The sequence below is a fragment of the Clupea harengus genome, chromosome 24 (genome assembly GCF_900700415.2).
Source record: "Clupea harengus chromosome 24, Ch_v2.0.2, whole genome shotgun sequence".
Classification (NCBI taxonomy): Eukaryota; Metazoa; Chordata; class Actinopteri; order Clupeiformes; family Clupeidae; genus Clupea; species Clupea harengus.
In genome coordinates this window covers 8,391,701-8,405,185 of record NC_045175.1, presented here as the reverse complement: position 1 = coordinate 8,405,185, position 13,485 = coordinate 8,391,701, and the positions used below count along the sequence as shown (strand labels likewise).

General features: G+C 47.1%; 1 protein-coding gene across 8 annotated transcripts in view; it reads left to right on the top strand.

The window, feature by feature from the left end:
• The window catches only part of kif16ba (kinesin family member 16Ba), a 33,395-nt gene extending 19,915 nt beyond the window's left edge, over positions 1–13,480 (top strand). For 4 of the 8 annotated variants that reach the window (XM_031562583.2, XM_031562580.2, XM_031562582.2 and 1 more), the window contains 12 exons: positions 191–244; positions 1,402–1,628; positions 2,042–3,183; positions 4,509–4,831; positions 5,598–5,759; positions 5,863–5,968; positions 7,234–7,251; positions 7,835–7,885; positions 9,616–9,738; positions 10,246–10,335; positions 10,701–10,784; positions 11,478–13,480. In XM_031562583.2, the coding sequence (XP_031418443.1) occupies positions 191–244; positions 1,402–1,628; positions 2,042–3,183; positions 4,509–4,831; positions 5,598–5,759; positions 5,863–5,968; positions 7,234–7,251; positions 7,835–7,885; positions 9,616–9,738; positions 10,246–10,335; positions 10,701–10,784; positions 11,478–11,645 (2,548 nt within the window). In that variant the 3' untranslated portion in view covers positions 11,646–13,480. Of the gene's footprint in view, positions 1–190; positions 245–1,401; positions 1,629–2,041; positions 3,184–4,508; positions 4,832–5,597; positions 5,760–5,862; positions 5,969–7,233; positions 7,252–7,834; positions 7,886–8,752; positions 8,807–9,615; positions 9,739–10,245; positions 10,336–10,700; positions 10,785–11,477 lie in introns of those variants that run through there. The other 4 variants (XM_031562587.2, XM_031562581.2, XM_031562584.2 and 1 more) reach the window with 3 other exon arrangements.
• Positions 13,481–13,485: the final 5 nt, after the last annotated feature.

Genomic DNA, 13,485 nt, shown 5'->3' with positions numbered 1-13,485 from the left:
GGCTGTTAACACTGCATTGCTTACTGTGCTTGTGTACCGTATGCCCTCGCCTCGGCATGCTCCACGTCTTCATTCCCATTGGTCCTAAACGTGTGTGTGTGTGTGTCTGTGACCTCACAGTGTGCAGTGCTGTAATTGGATGTCACGGTACGAGGGGGCGGGCTGGTGATGGTCATCTGTGTTTTGATAGGTTGGAGTTTGAGCGGCAGCAGCGGGAGGAGCTGGAGAAACTGGAACACAAAAGGTCAGTTATGGAAGTTGAACACCACTCACAGTCAATGCACATGCAATGATGGCTATAATGGCCAGATCTTAAATTATTTCCCTCTCTAGTTCTTCTACTCTGTTCATCTTCTCCTCCATGGTGCTTTCTCTCTTTAGCTACCATTTGTGTCCCTTCCACCTCTTCCTCTCATTGGGCCTCATTCTCGAACGCAGTTAAGAAGAATTTAAGAGGAATTTAAGAGGAATTTCTTCTGAATTGGATTTAGGACAACATTTGGCATTCATGAAAGTTTTCTCATCTGGGATTTGCTCTGAACTTCAGAAGACTTTCCGAACTCGAAATAGCAGTCGTAACTCGGCCAGAGTTTTCTCAAATGCGATTCCTTACTTTTTGAGGAATCGCATTTAAGAAAACTCTCCGTGTTAATGAATTTGGGAGAAATCGTTGGTGATTGCGTTCACATCAACTCTACAGATCCTCGGATTAAAGTATCATTAACAATTACGTTTCACATGTAGGCCTATAGTCATGATTCTACGAGGCACCGTGATGTCATAAAATAAATAAAAGGACTACACCGGAATGCTGCGCTCGTCTAGTGAGCGTCGTTTGACAATGCCGTCTGTGCAAGTACGGCAATCCAGAATTTTCAAGTAGTTCCACGTTGGTGGAACGAACTGCCTAGCACTACCAGAGCAGGCGCGTCCCTCTCTACCTTTAAGAAGCTTTTGAAGACCCAACTCTTCAGAGAGCACCTCCCTTCCTAACTGGCACTTCGACTAGTGCTTAACTTGCACTTACAGCAGTTACATTCCTGCACTTTGTTTTTATTTCCTATTTCGTTTTTCTATTTCTTATGTAAAGTAGTATTTATTGTTACACTAGGTCTCTATTGCTCGTAGCTTGACTGTTCTATCCCTTGTACGTCGCTTTGGACAAAAGGGCCATTATCCTCATCCATCTCTTCCTGTCCTCCTTTTCCCTCTCTTTTTCTCTTCCACGTTACATTCAAGTGAGCCAATCTTGAATCTACTGAAAGGACCAAGTAGCCCAGTACTACTGCTAGAAACTATGCTAAGAGTATCTCTCTCTCTCTTTCTCTCTTCTCTCTCTCTCTTTCTCCCCTGTCCTCCTCTCTCTCTCTCCATCTCTCTCTCTCTCCCCCTCTCCGTCAGGCGTCTGATTAAGGACATGGAGGAGAAGCAGCGCAGCGAGAAGCAGGAGCTGGAGCGCCTGCAGCAGGAGGTGGAGTCGCAGCGGCGCGAGTCGGAGCAGGTGCAGCAGCGCATCCTGCGGCAGGAGGAGAGCCTGCACCGCCGCAGCCGTGACATCGAGAGCCGCCTGCGCGACCTGCTGGCCGAGAAGGAGCGCTTCAAGGAGGAGAGGCAGCGTGAGGGAGGAGGTTCGTGATTGTCGTTCAGTAGTAGTTTGTGTTTGTCGTTCAGTAATAGTGTGTGGTTGTCGTTCAGTAGAAGTTGGTGGTTGTCGTTCAGTAGAAGTTGGTGGTTGTCGTTCAGTAGAAGTTTGGAGAAGGCTGTGTCAATATTGTTTGTTAATTTGTTTCTCCTTTGTTGTGTGTTTTTTGCTTTGAACGAGAGCAGTGGGGAACATTCCAGCAGTGTTTGTTTATCTATTATTCGTTTTCTGTTTTGTTATTTTGGGGCAACATAATGCAGTGCTAGCAGTAAATGTCTGTTTCAGTTTGGTTAGCTGTTTATTTTACTTGATGTGTGTGTGTGTGTGTGTGTGTATAATATATATAATAATGAATTGGTAAGTTTCATTTTTAAATCTGCGTTTCTGTCTATTTCACAGCTAAACAGCCATCAGAACAAGCCAAGGAGACGGGGCAAGGGGACAAAGACAAAGAACAGACAGAGGAGGACAAGGAAGACGAGGAGATGAGTGAAGACAAGGACGAGCTGGACGGGGAAGAAAAGCGAGACGGGACAGAAAAAAAAGACAACCGGGATGAGGAAGAAGACGAAAAGGATGGTGAAGATGACGAGGCGCCCTCTCATCTTCACCGTCCTTCTCCTCCTCCTCCTCTTCTTCTTCCTCAGACGCAGGCGCAGGAGCAGCAGGAGCAGCAGGAGCAGTGCGAGATCGTGCGCGAGCTGGAGCGTCTGAACCGGGAGCGCGACCAGCAGGCGCTGCGTCTCCGCCTGGAGCGTCGGCGTCTGGAGCAGGAGGAGCTGCAGCAGCTCGGCCTCGTGGGACGCCTGGAGGACCAGCTGCGCGAGCGCCAGGAGGTGGCCGCCGCCCTGCTGGCCCGCGACGACGCCCGCCGGCTCGCCGAGGAGCGTCGCGACCTCGCCGACATCCGCCAGGCGCTGCTGCGCGCCAACGAGGCCCGTCTGGAGCTCGAGGAAGAGGATGGGGACGGAGGCGTCGAAGGTGACCACCACAACAACGATAACGACAGCGGCATCGCTTACGAGGGCCGCTCGAGACGCGGCGAGGTGGCGCAGCAGGCTCGAGACGCCCGCACCCGCTACAGCAACTTCAAGCGGGCGCAGGCGGCAGAGCTCGGGCACCAGCTGGAGACGCTCGAGCAACAACGCGAGCGTCTGGTCGTGGAGATCGCCGTCGAGCGCTCCGCCCTCGGCACACTGATTCGGGAGCGGGAGAAGACGGCGGGTGGCACTACCGCGCCGCTGGGCGGCATGGCGACGGGAGCCGACGGCAACACCCAGGAGGAGCAGCAGGCGCGGGTGCAGCAGGCGGAGCAGAGGCTCCTGGTGAAGGAGAGGCAGCTGGCGTGCCTGATGGAGAGCCAGCTACCGGCCCTGGTGGAGGAGAGGCAGAGGGCCAAGGAGGTGCTGGAGAGAGTGGAGAGGGACGGAGGAGGAGGAGGAGGAGGAGGTGCTGATCCTACAGGTGATGAGCTTGGGCCGCTGATGGAGGAGAGCTCAGTGGAGCAGGTGGAGAAAGACCTGGACAACACCCTGTATCAGGTGAGGAGGAAGTCCACCCAACCCTTAACACCAACCCTTAACACCAACCCTTAGACACCAACCCTTAGACACCAACCCTTAGACACCAACCCTTACACACTAACCCTTACACACTAACCCTTACACACCAACCCTTACACACCAACCCTTAACACCAACCCTTAACACCAACCCTTAGACACCAACCCTTAACACCAACCCTTAGACACCAACCCTTAACACCAACCCTTAACACCAACCCTTAGACACCAACCCTTAGACACCAACCCTTAGACACCAACCCTTAGACACCAACCCTTACACCAACCCTTAACACCAACCCTTTACACCAACCCTTTACACCAACCCTTAGACACCAACCCTTAGACACCAACCCTTAACACCAACCCTTAACACCAACCCTTAGACACCAACCCTTAGACACCAACCCTTAGACACCAACCCTTAACACTAACCCTTAACACCAACCCTTAACACCAACCCTTAGACACCAACCCTTAGACACCAACCCTTAGACACCAACCCTTAACACCAACCCTTAGACACCAACCCTTAACACCAACCCTTAGACACCAACCCTTAGACACCAACCCTTAACACCAACCCTTAGACACCAACCCTTAACACCAACCCTTAACACCAACCCTTAACACCAACCCTTACACCAACCCTTAGACACCAACCCTTAGACACCAACCCTTAACACCAACCCTTAACACCAACCCTTAGACACCAACCCTTAGACACCAACCCTTAGACACCAACCCTTAGACACCAACCCTTAACACCAACCCTTAACACCAACCCTTAGACACCAACCCTAAGACACCAACCCTTAACACCAACCCTTACACCAACCCTTAACACCAACCCTTAACACCAACCCTTAGACACCAACCCAAGAGCAAATACAATTTCAGCTTGATAGATAGATATCTTAATCACCATTGTGTCTCGTCTCGTCTCGTCTCATCTCTCTATTTCTTTGTTTCTTTCTTTGCCCTCCCTCTTTCTCCATCCCTCTCTAACTTCTTGATTTCCTGTATTCTTCTCTGTTCTCCTCTCTTCATGCTACTTCCCTTTCTATACCTCTTTCTCCATCTCTCTATTCACCTTTTCCCATCCCCCTTCTCTCTCCCTCCCTCTCTCTCTCTCTTGCTCTTTCTCTCTCACTCTCTCTCTCTCGCTCTTTCTCTCTCTCTCTCTCTCTCTCTTGCTCTTTCTCTCTCACTCTCTTGCTCTTTCTCTCTCTCTCTCTCTCTCTCTTACTCTTTTTCTCTCTCTCACTATCTCTCTCTCTCCCCCTCCCCCCCATCCCCCCCCAGGTGGAGAAGGAGCTGGAGGAGAACGAGGAGCGCCTGTCTCAGCACAGCGCCAGCGCCGAGCACCTGACGCAGCTCCGCGAGACCTACGAGTTTGCGGCGCACGTGGCGCGCCAGGAGGAGAAGGTGCGGCAGAAGGAGCGCGAGATCCTGGAGTCGCGCGAGCGCCAGCAGAGGGAGGCGCTGGAGGAGGCGGTGACGCGCCTGGAGAGGAGGCACGCGTCCCTGCGCCGCGCCTCCTCGCTGGAGCCCAACGGCAACGAGGAGGAGAAGAGGCAGCAGGAAGCGCTGGAGACGCCGGAGAGGGCGCAGGAAACCGGCCAGAGGTGAGAGGAGGGGGAGAGAGGGAGGGGGAGAGAGAGGGAGGGGGAGAGAGAGGGAGGGAGGGAGGGAGAGAGGGAGGGAGAGAGAGAGAGAGAGAGAGAGAGGGAGGGAGGGAGTGAGAGAGGGGAGAGAAAAAAGCTATGGTGAACATCACAGAGAATCTTTCCAAGAACACAGTAAGCTGGAGAGAGTGCAGGAGACAGGCCAGCTGAGGTGAGGAGAGAGAGAGAGAGGGGATACAAAAAACAAGAACAACTTTTTGGAAGAACATACAAAACAAATTCACAGTGCATTTCAAAGGAGGTAGAGGAGAGGAATGGTGAAAAAACGGCAACAAAGAAAAACCCATCTGTGGCCAATTTAGTGAGGACAACAAAGGAGTCTGGAAGGCGGAAAAAAACCGAAAAACATTTGTGAATAAAGAGCAGAAATGGAGTATTTGGAAGTACATCATAGAAGGCGATGACAGCCGTAGGGTGGAGATAGTCAGAGTTAATGATGAACACCAGAGGAGAGGTTTGTAGAAGAGAGAGGGAGCATGGAGGGTGAAGTCAGTCTCTCTTCGAGTGGGACGGGCTCCAGAGGAAGAGAGGAAGAGTCTCATCTCATTTTCTGTATCTCTCTCATCTCTCTCTTCCTTTGTTTTCTCTCTTTCTTTTTCTGTGCCCTCTGTATCTCTCTCAACTCTCTTTCTCTGTTTTCCGCTATTTTCTTTTCATCTCTTTCTCTCTCTCTCTGTCTCTCTCTCTCTCTCTTTCTTTCTCTCAGAGTGGAGCGAGAGATCAGGCAGCTGAGGCAGCGCCTCAGTGAGAGTGAGGGCAGCGGTGGACGGGGCCTATGCCACAGCGGAGACGACAAGAGCAGCCGCAGCAGCTCACCGGCATCCCCCGTCCAGGGGCCGCTTGGGGTACTGCCCACCGCAGACGACAGGTACATACACACACACACACACACACACACACACACACACACACACACACACACACACACACACAGAACGAGACACTCTTCATTCTCCTCTGTCTGTCCACAGGATAAACGCCTACATTGAGGAGGAGGTTCAGAGGAGACTGAAGAAGCTCAACATCCTGAATGGTGACAACAACCTGGACCTCTCGCTGTCCTCCCAGTCCCTCAAGGTGAGACTCCTGCCCCAAACACACGCCGTTGCCCCGCTTTGCCACGCTTTGCCCCACCCGTTCACACATCATTCCACTGTCTATTCCATACTATTCTACTGGCCAAATCATTTCTCCTCCAACCAAAGGGCGTCCCTATTTATTGCTCAGTCAGTCTGCCCAAATGGGACCCTACTAATATTATTATATTGGGCTGGGTGTCGATCCACATCAGAGCGATGTTTTGCCTTACTTATTCACTAAGATAATTCATAATCTCTCTTGTGCTGTTTGTACTGATGTCACACAATGTCTATAAAAACTCAGTTTTATAGTCTTTTGTCCATTTATAAGATCCATTGCACCTAACTCTCCGTCGCCCCACGAGTTTATAGTTGTATGCAAAAGTTTTGGGGCCACAATTAACCTACTGTTTTCTTTTTTCATTAAGTCCATAAAATAGAAAGTAACGTTGCATAAACGTTTAAAGAACACGTGTCTGTTTGCTACACGGATTGAACTGACTGCTCTTCACTTCAGAAAAGGATGTCATATTGTCATCTACCTTCTACTTCATGTCCACTTTTCTCCCACTTGTCGTCTTTCCTCTCCTCTCTTCTCCTCTCTACTCTCTCTCTCCTCCTCTCCCTTCCTCTTTTCACTTCCCCACTCCTGGCCTCGTGTTTCTCTCTCTGTCTGCATTGTCTCTCCACCGATCCATTACCTCTTCCCTAGGAATTTTTAATCCCGTACACAGCATGCACACAGCTACAATGTGGGTAGGAAATGACTAATTAGCATAATTGTCTTTATTGCTCTCCATTCGTGGCTCATTGAGTCTATATCTGTCCGTCTCAGCTGAGAAACGGGTACAAGACCTCCATTACGAGAAGTCTCGCTGAGACAGTTTGTTCCCTGGGGTGCATAGGACAAACCCATAAAACCGTACAGCAATTGCGAATCAACCAGAAATTGTTTCTCTTACGCAAGAGGTCCTTTAATGAAGAGGCCGTTTATTGTCGGCCATTAGAGCGAATCCCAGGCAATGTTTTTATTTGTGGACGTGAGTTGAATTAATGAAATGAATATTTTGCCATGCCTGGAAATCATGCCACCATGTGCACCAGACCAGCACGCAGGTCGCTGAATTAATATTAATATTCGCTATATTAAGATCTGCTCTAAACTGGAAACAGACACTGGATCATGTGATCTCCTGAGACATGAACAGTGACCTTATGACGATGCATTCGAGACCTTTTGTAACCTTTTCTCAACCTCTACAGGAGGAGGCGGCAGTTGGCGTAAGTATCTCTGTTGAGTTAACAGTGCTTCTAAGGCCCATGATCTCGGAAACCTGCTGGCGAAATAATGAAATAAACTAATAATGCTCACTAAAAGATCGTCTCCCCTCGAGGGACCGTAACCTGCATGTATTACCCCCCCCCCCCATCCTGACTCTGCTGGAGCATGCTAATCTTAATATCGCTCGATTGAACATTCCTCCTGAGTTGGGTCTTCCTTATATAGAATACAAATATACATGCCTGGCTTAGTGGCTTGGATGGAGTGGTGATGATTCCCTTCTTCTTCTTCTTCTTCTTCTTCTTCTTCTTGTCCTTTCCTTTTAAACACATCAAAAGGTTGTGTCGTCTCTCGAATGGTTTGGTTTATTCATCTCTCCTTTGGTTCTTTAATCTCCCAATTCAGAAAGGAAAAATAAATGAATGCTTTTTGATGTTTTTAAATCATGCCTGCGTGTGTGTGCCAAATCCTTGAAAATGGTCTTGTTTGCTCTGGTATGGATTGTGAAGTCTTTCAAAATCTAGCAGTAATAATTGGATAGTAATGAAGTGTTGATAGATGGTTTGTGGTTTGTTATTGCAGGAAGAGGAGAAGCTGAATAACAAAGTTGATCCCAGAAGATTGAAGTATGAGGTATGTTGTCTCAATCGCTTATTGTTACTTACTTTTTTTTTTCCCCTCTTAATTTTTTTTTCTTAATTACTTTTTCTTCCCTCAAAACACAATGAATGGAACAGTGAATGGAAAACATATTCAAATATCAATACTGACATTGCTGATGATAAACAACAGTGGTGCACAATAACATTCAAAACATGTGTGTGTACTGGGTTTTGAAGTCAGAACTGCAAAATGCTTCCAGATTCAAGTGTGACTTTAAGGGCGGTAGTGTTTCTGTTCCTCGCCACTTGGAACGGTTCAAAACAAATGTCTATTTTACTCTCGGCAAACAACTTGGTGCAAGAAAGAGTGTCATAATTGACATAGTTACAGGTTTTCGTGTTATTTATTTCATTCATCGTTGAGATTATGACCAGGGACGGCGGTACCAGGCGTGTTCATTGGCAATACTTCTTAGGCTTCAGTGGCAGACTGCTGTGCCAAGGCAACATGTAACAACATGGATGCCCTCTTGGTGCCCACATACAGGGGAAGTAATATTTCACGACCTTATCAGGGAATATGCCAGGACGTATTTTAGAAATAAAATACTTGACATTTTAGATCAATCTCATGATCACTTTCAATTGATCTTTTTTTCATTATGGAATGAAGTTGCGTTGATTTATTCACCAACATGGAATATGGTTGGACTGTGATGAAAACTGTGACTTGAATGTGTGCAATATTCCTCCCCCGTTATGCATGTGGATAAACATAGGGCTCAAAGGAAATTAAAGATTCGTAAAGATTAAATAAATATTATTTTTTTTCTTAACATGGTAATTAAATGGGTTGTTAATCTTGCCACCCTTACTTGTGTGTCATTTCTCCCTGCAGAAACATGCGTTGATAAGATGGCCATGCTGTGTCCTTTAGGCAGCCACCCCATGCTGTTATTTTCTGTCTTAATTAACAAATTAGCTGGATCAATCATTTACAAGTATCTGAGTAATTCAATATTGAGGGTGTTATGCATGCTAACACGACAAGCAGACAATCATTACAAATATCTAACAACCTCCTCGTCTTTCTCTTCATCTCTCCCTACCGTATTCCCTGCATCTTTCTCCCTCCTTCCCTATTATTCCCTTTCTCTCTCTCTCCCTCTCTCTCTCACTTCTTCTCTCATTTACTCCATCTGCCCTTCCTCATTTCATCTCTTTGCCCTCTCTCTCTCTCTCCCTCCCCCTCTCACCACCTTTCCATCTCTTCCCTATTTCAACTCTTTACCCTCCCTCCCTCCTCTCTCTCTCTCTCTACCTCCCTCTCTCTCCACCTCCCTCTCTACCTCCCTGTCTCACTTCATCTCTCATCACCTTTCCATCTCTTCCCTATTTCAACTCTTTACCCTCCCTCCCTCCTCTCTCTCTCTCTCTCTCTACCTCCCTCTCTCTCCACCTCCCTCTCTACCTCCCTGTCTCACTTCATCTCTCATCACCTTTCCATCTCCTCCCTATTTCAACTCTTTACCCTCCCTCCCTCCTCTCTCTCTCTCTCTCTCTCTACCTCCCTCTCTCTCCACCTCCCTCTCTACCTCCCTGTCTCACTTCATCTCTCATCATCTTTCCATCTCTTTCCCCTCTCTACTTTTTTCCTCTCTCTCCACTCTTTCCCCTCTTCACTCTTTCCCTCTCTCTCTACTCTTCCCCTCCCTCTCCTTTCCCTCTTCCTCCTCCATCACGGCTGGTCCCCTCCGTCAGCGGCTGGTGTCGGTCCCTCTGGGCCCATCCCCCGAGAGCCTCAGGGACCCGGTGAAGGTCAGCATCCCCCGCTACGTGCTGCGTGGCCAGGGCAAAGACGAGCACTTCGAGTTCGAAGTGAAGGTCAGTGCACCGCCTACCCCATCTCTCCATTTTGTTCGCTTTTGTTTCAAGAATCATGTAGTAGTGGTTGGCGTGGCAACCAGGGCAAAGATGAGCACTTTGAGCTCTCAGAGTAAAGGTCAGCTCATCATCATCATCCAAAAACTACTCAAAGAAGAAACGTTGGTACATCACTAATAAATAAATAAATAAATAAACAAACAAACAAGCAAACAAACACTCTTGAGGGAAGGAAAACTTGGATTCGTGTGGACGTTTTAGGTTCACCCTGGCCTGCACCTGGGATATGGACATTGATCTCCTTCTCTTGACTCCGCTGACCATCCCCCCCTGTGTTATAATGTACATGATGAAAATAATCGATAATCAATACTCTTGCTGGGGTTTGCCAGTTAGCATGGCTCTTGCACTCTTGGGCCTATCTTGGTCTCAGAGCAGGAGCCTGTGGTTGAGTGACAAGAGTCTGAATTGCCGTAACGTTCTGTCTTCTGTCCTCCTCGTGAACAGATCACGGTTCTTGATGAGACGTGGACGGTGTTCAGGCGCTACAGCCGGTTCCGCGAGATGCACAAAACCCTCAAGATGAAATATCCTGAAGTGAGTTTTTTTTAAATAATCTTGAAAAATATTTGTATATGTGTTAGCTTATAGATATCTTACGCTTTAAGATATTTTATGCTTATGGATATTTAGATATGTAGATATTTTAATAATATACTGTATACAGTCTATATACACACACACACACACACACACTAAACTAAACTAAAGTGCTGGTGCCCGCTGGTTACACCAGAACACCAGTATCCGTGTCCGCAGACTAAGGTCACACACACACACACACACACACACACACACACACACACACACACACACACACACACACACACACAGACTAAGGTCATACACACACACACACGCAGACTAAGGTCATTTATTCATCATCATTATTCCTGCTACAGCTGGGCAGTCTTGAGTTCCCTCCCAAAAAGCTCTTCGGGAACCGCGATGAGAGGATGGTGTCTGAGCGACGGAACCATTTAGAGGTACTTTCAGACGCAGGAACCTCCCTCTGTATAATCACGGCATGGCACTTGAGAAAATGGGGTGTAATGGTGCCATTATCTTCTCTCCGTCTTGCCTCTCTGTTATTATAGTGTGTTTGTCATATGTTCTTCCCGTTACAAAATACCCAATTTAGTTTGATATTTTCTCTTCTGCTTCTTACAAATGTGCACACACCACTTATCTGTTAACCCTTTTATATTGTGCACTCACGCTCTCTCTCTCTCTCTGACTCTCTTACATTCCGTCTGACCCCGTCTCTCTCTCTTTCACACTCCACCGTCACTCTCCCCTTCTCTTGTTTCGTGTCTGACACTCCTCTCGTCCATTCTGCCTCTCCATCCCCTCACACTTTCTCTCTTTATCGCACCCTCTTTCTCACACTCACTTTCACTCTCCTTTCCTTCACTCCATATGCTACTCTATATGTCACCCCCTCTGCGTCTCTCTCTCTCATTCTTTCTGAATCTATCGCTTTCTCTCTGTTCCACCATTTTCCCATGTGTCTCTCTCTCTTTCCCTCATTCTCTCTCTCTCTCACACACACTCACTTACTCTCTCTCTCTCTCACTCACACACACACACACACACACACACACACACACACACACACACACACACACACACACACACACACACATTCACTCTACCGCTCTCTCTGTCTCTGCCCCCAGTGCTACCTGAGGAACTTCTTCCGGGTCATGATGTCGCCCTCCTCCTCCTCCTCCTCCCCACTTAAGTCACAGGAGGGCGAGGTGCACCTGTCCAAGCACGCCGTTTGCGACATCTCCCCCTTCTTCAAGAAGGGCGTCTTCGACTACAGCAGTCACGGTACCGGCTGACCCGACCCCGCTCCAGAAAAGAAGCAAAGAGAAAGAGAGAGAGAGAGAGAGACAGGCCCAGACAGCGAATCAGAATCGGGAGCGGAAACCAGGAAGAGAGGGGAGGATTGGATCGCAGAGATAAAGAGAGGATGAAAGGATGGGTGTTGATGATAGGCTCTCTCCAAAGAAAGGAAAACATACATAGTGCCTTCCTCTGGTACCAGGGTGCCATGTGAGCTACGTCCACCAACCATGCAAGTTCCAATGGGACGGCTGAAGCTTAGCTGCGTTAACTGATGCATTCGCCTAAATAGCAGCGAACAATACGGTGAGCTTCGATTCAGGGGAGACAAAGGAGGAGAACTTTAAAAGAACCAAAGGTAAAAAAAAAGAAAAGTGCCCCTTTGACTGTTCCCTTCACAGAAAGGGAGGCTTTAAAATGTTCGCTACATAATGAAGCGGTTTTCTGTCAGATATCATGTTGGAAGAAAATACACACTTGTGGCGGTGTGTAAAAGTGTAAGCGCAAGGACTGAAAGGGCTCTGAAAGAACACCACAGTGGGTGAAGTGCTCCACCTATCTCGACTTCCACCAATACTGCATGACTTAAGACTTTGGATTTAAATAAGATTGGGATACTATCAGCGCCTTGTGAGTTTAATGATCATGCGTCACACTAACTGTCGAGGTTAAGAACGTGTCTAATTCTCAGAAACCAGTTGCTGCTATTCTAATTCTAATGGTTGTGATCCTGAAGAAACAGAAGATCTCCCAAATAAGGCATTGTATCCTACCTAGTATGCCAACGCTTGATGTGGTGCAATAATAGTTGTCAGTGTATAACAATGTATATTAAAATCATCAGATGTCGCCGTTTGATTAGTACACAATCGACAGGAGAGCATGGCCATTTTCAATCTTACGGTTTGACTAAATACATCGGAAACACAACTCCATTCTTTGCCAGGTTAATAGTCCAAGCATCCAACGGACACAATAGTCAGTGTTTGCATGGATCATGGGACACCGAAAGTAATAAAAACATCTTTTCATTACCAGTAACAGCCTTCGTGAAATACATCACTTCATTATACAGCCTAGGAATCGATGTTAAGTTAATTGCCAGGGTGTCATGGAGTAAACAGGTTTACTTCGGTCTTCCTCCAACTCTGAAACCATCAGCTCCCGTGTTGAAACACGGAAATGTACTGTAGCTAATGATTTTAATTCTCAAACAACGAAAAGAGCGTACGCGGTAAATAGGCCAATAGTCTGAGCCTAAATGCTAGTTTTGTAAGGGTTTTTGTTCGTTTATTCACTAGACAAATGGTCACGTTTCACCAAAATACACGCACACTTCTAAAGACAAGTGTTTTACCTTTAAGAATTGTCCAACATTGCCTGTACAGCCACGTAGCACTGAGCACTCTCGTAGAAGCCATACGCTCATAGAATGTATATTTTGAAAAGGAATACGTGCCGTATTCGGTCTGCATGTAATCACGAGGTGAAAGGGCATAAAGGGATTGTATTTTCAAAGCACTTTTTCTGTTCTTTTCGTTTTAATGAAGACTTCTTACTTGTGCGATAGGTTAAGTTTGTTCATAGCCTGAATTTCTACATTGATATGTTTATGAATTTATTTTTGTCTTGTTGTTGAGGTAAGCATTAGTGATAAATAGTCCTGCTCGTTTTTTTTTTAGATACTGTTTAATACTAGTTTTGGGTAAAACGTTTTATCATCGGTTGTACATATTGCTTTGCTTAACTAACAGATTTTCACAACAGCAACATTGTATTTGTACATCTGTTGTATATCATTGTAGTTTCATTAAAAAAGAAACATACTGGCCATTG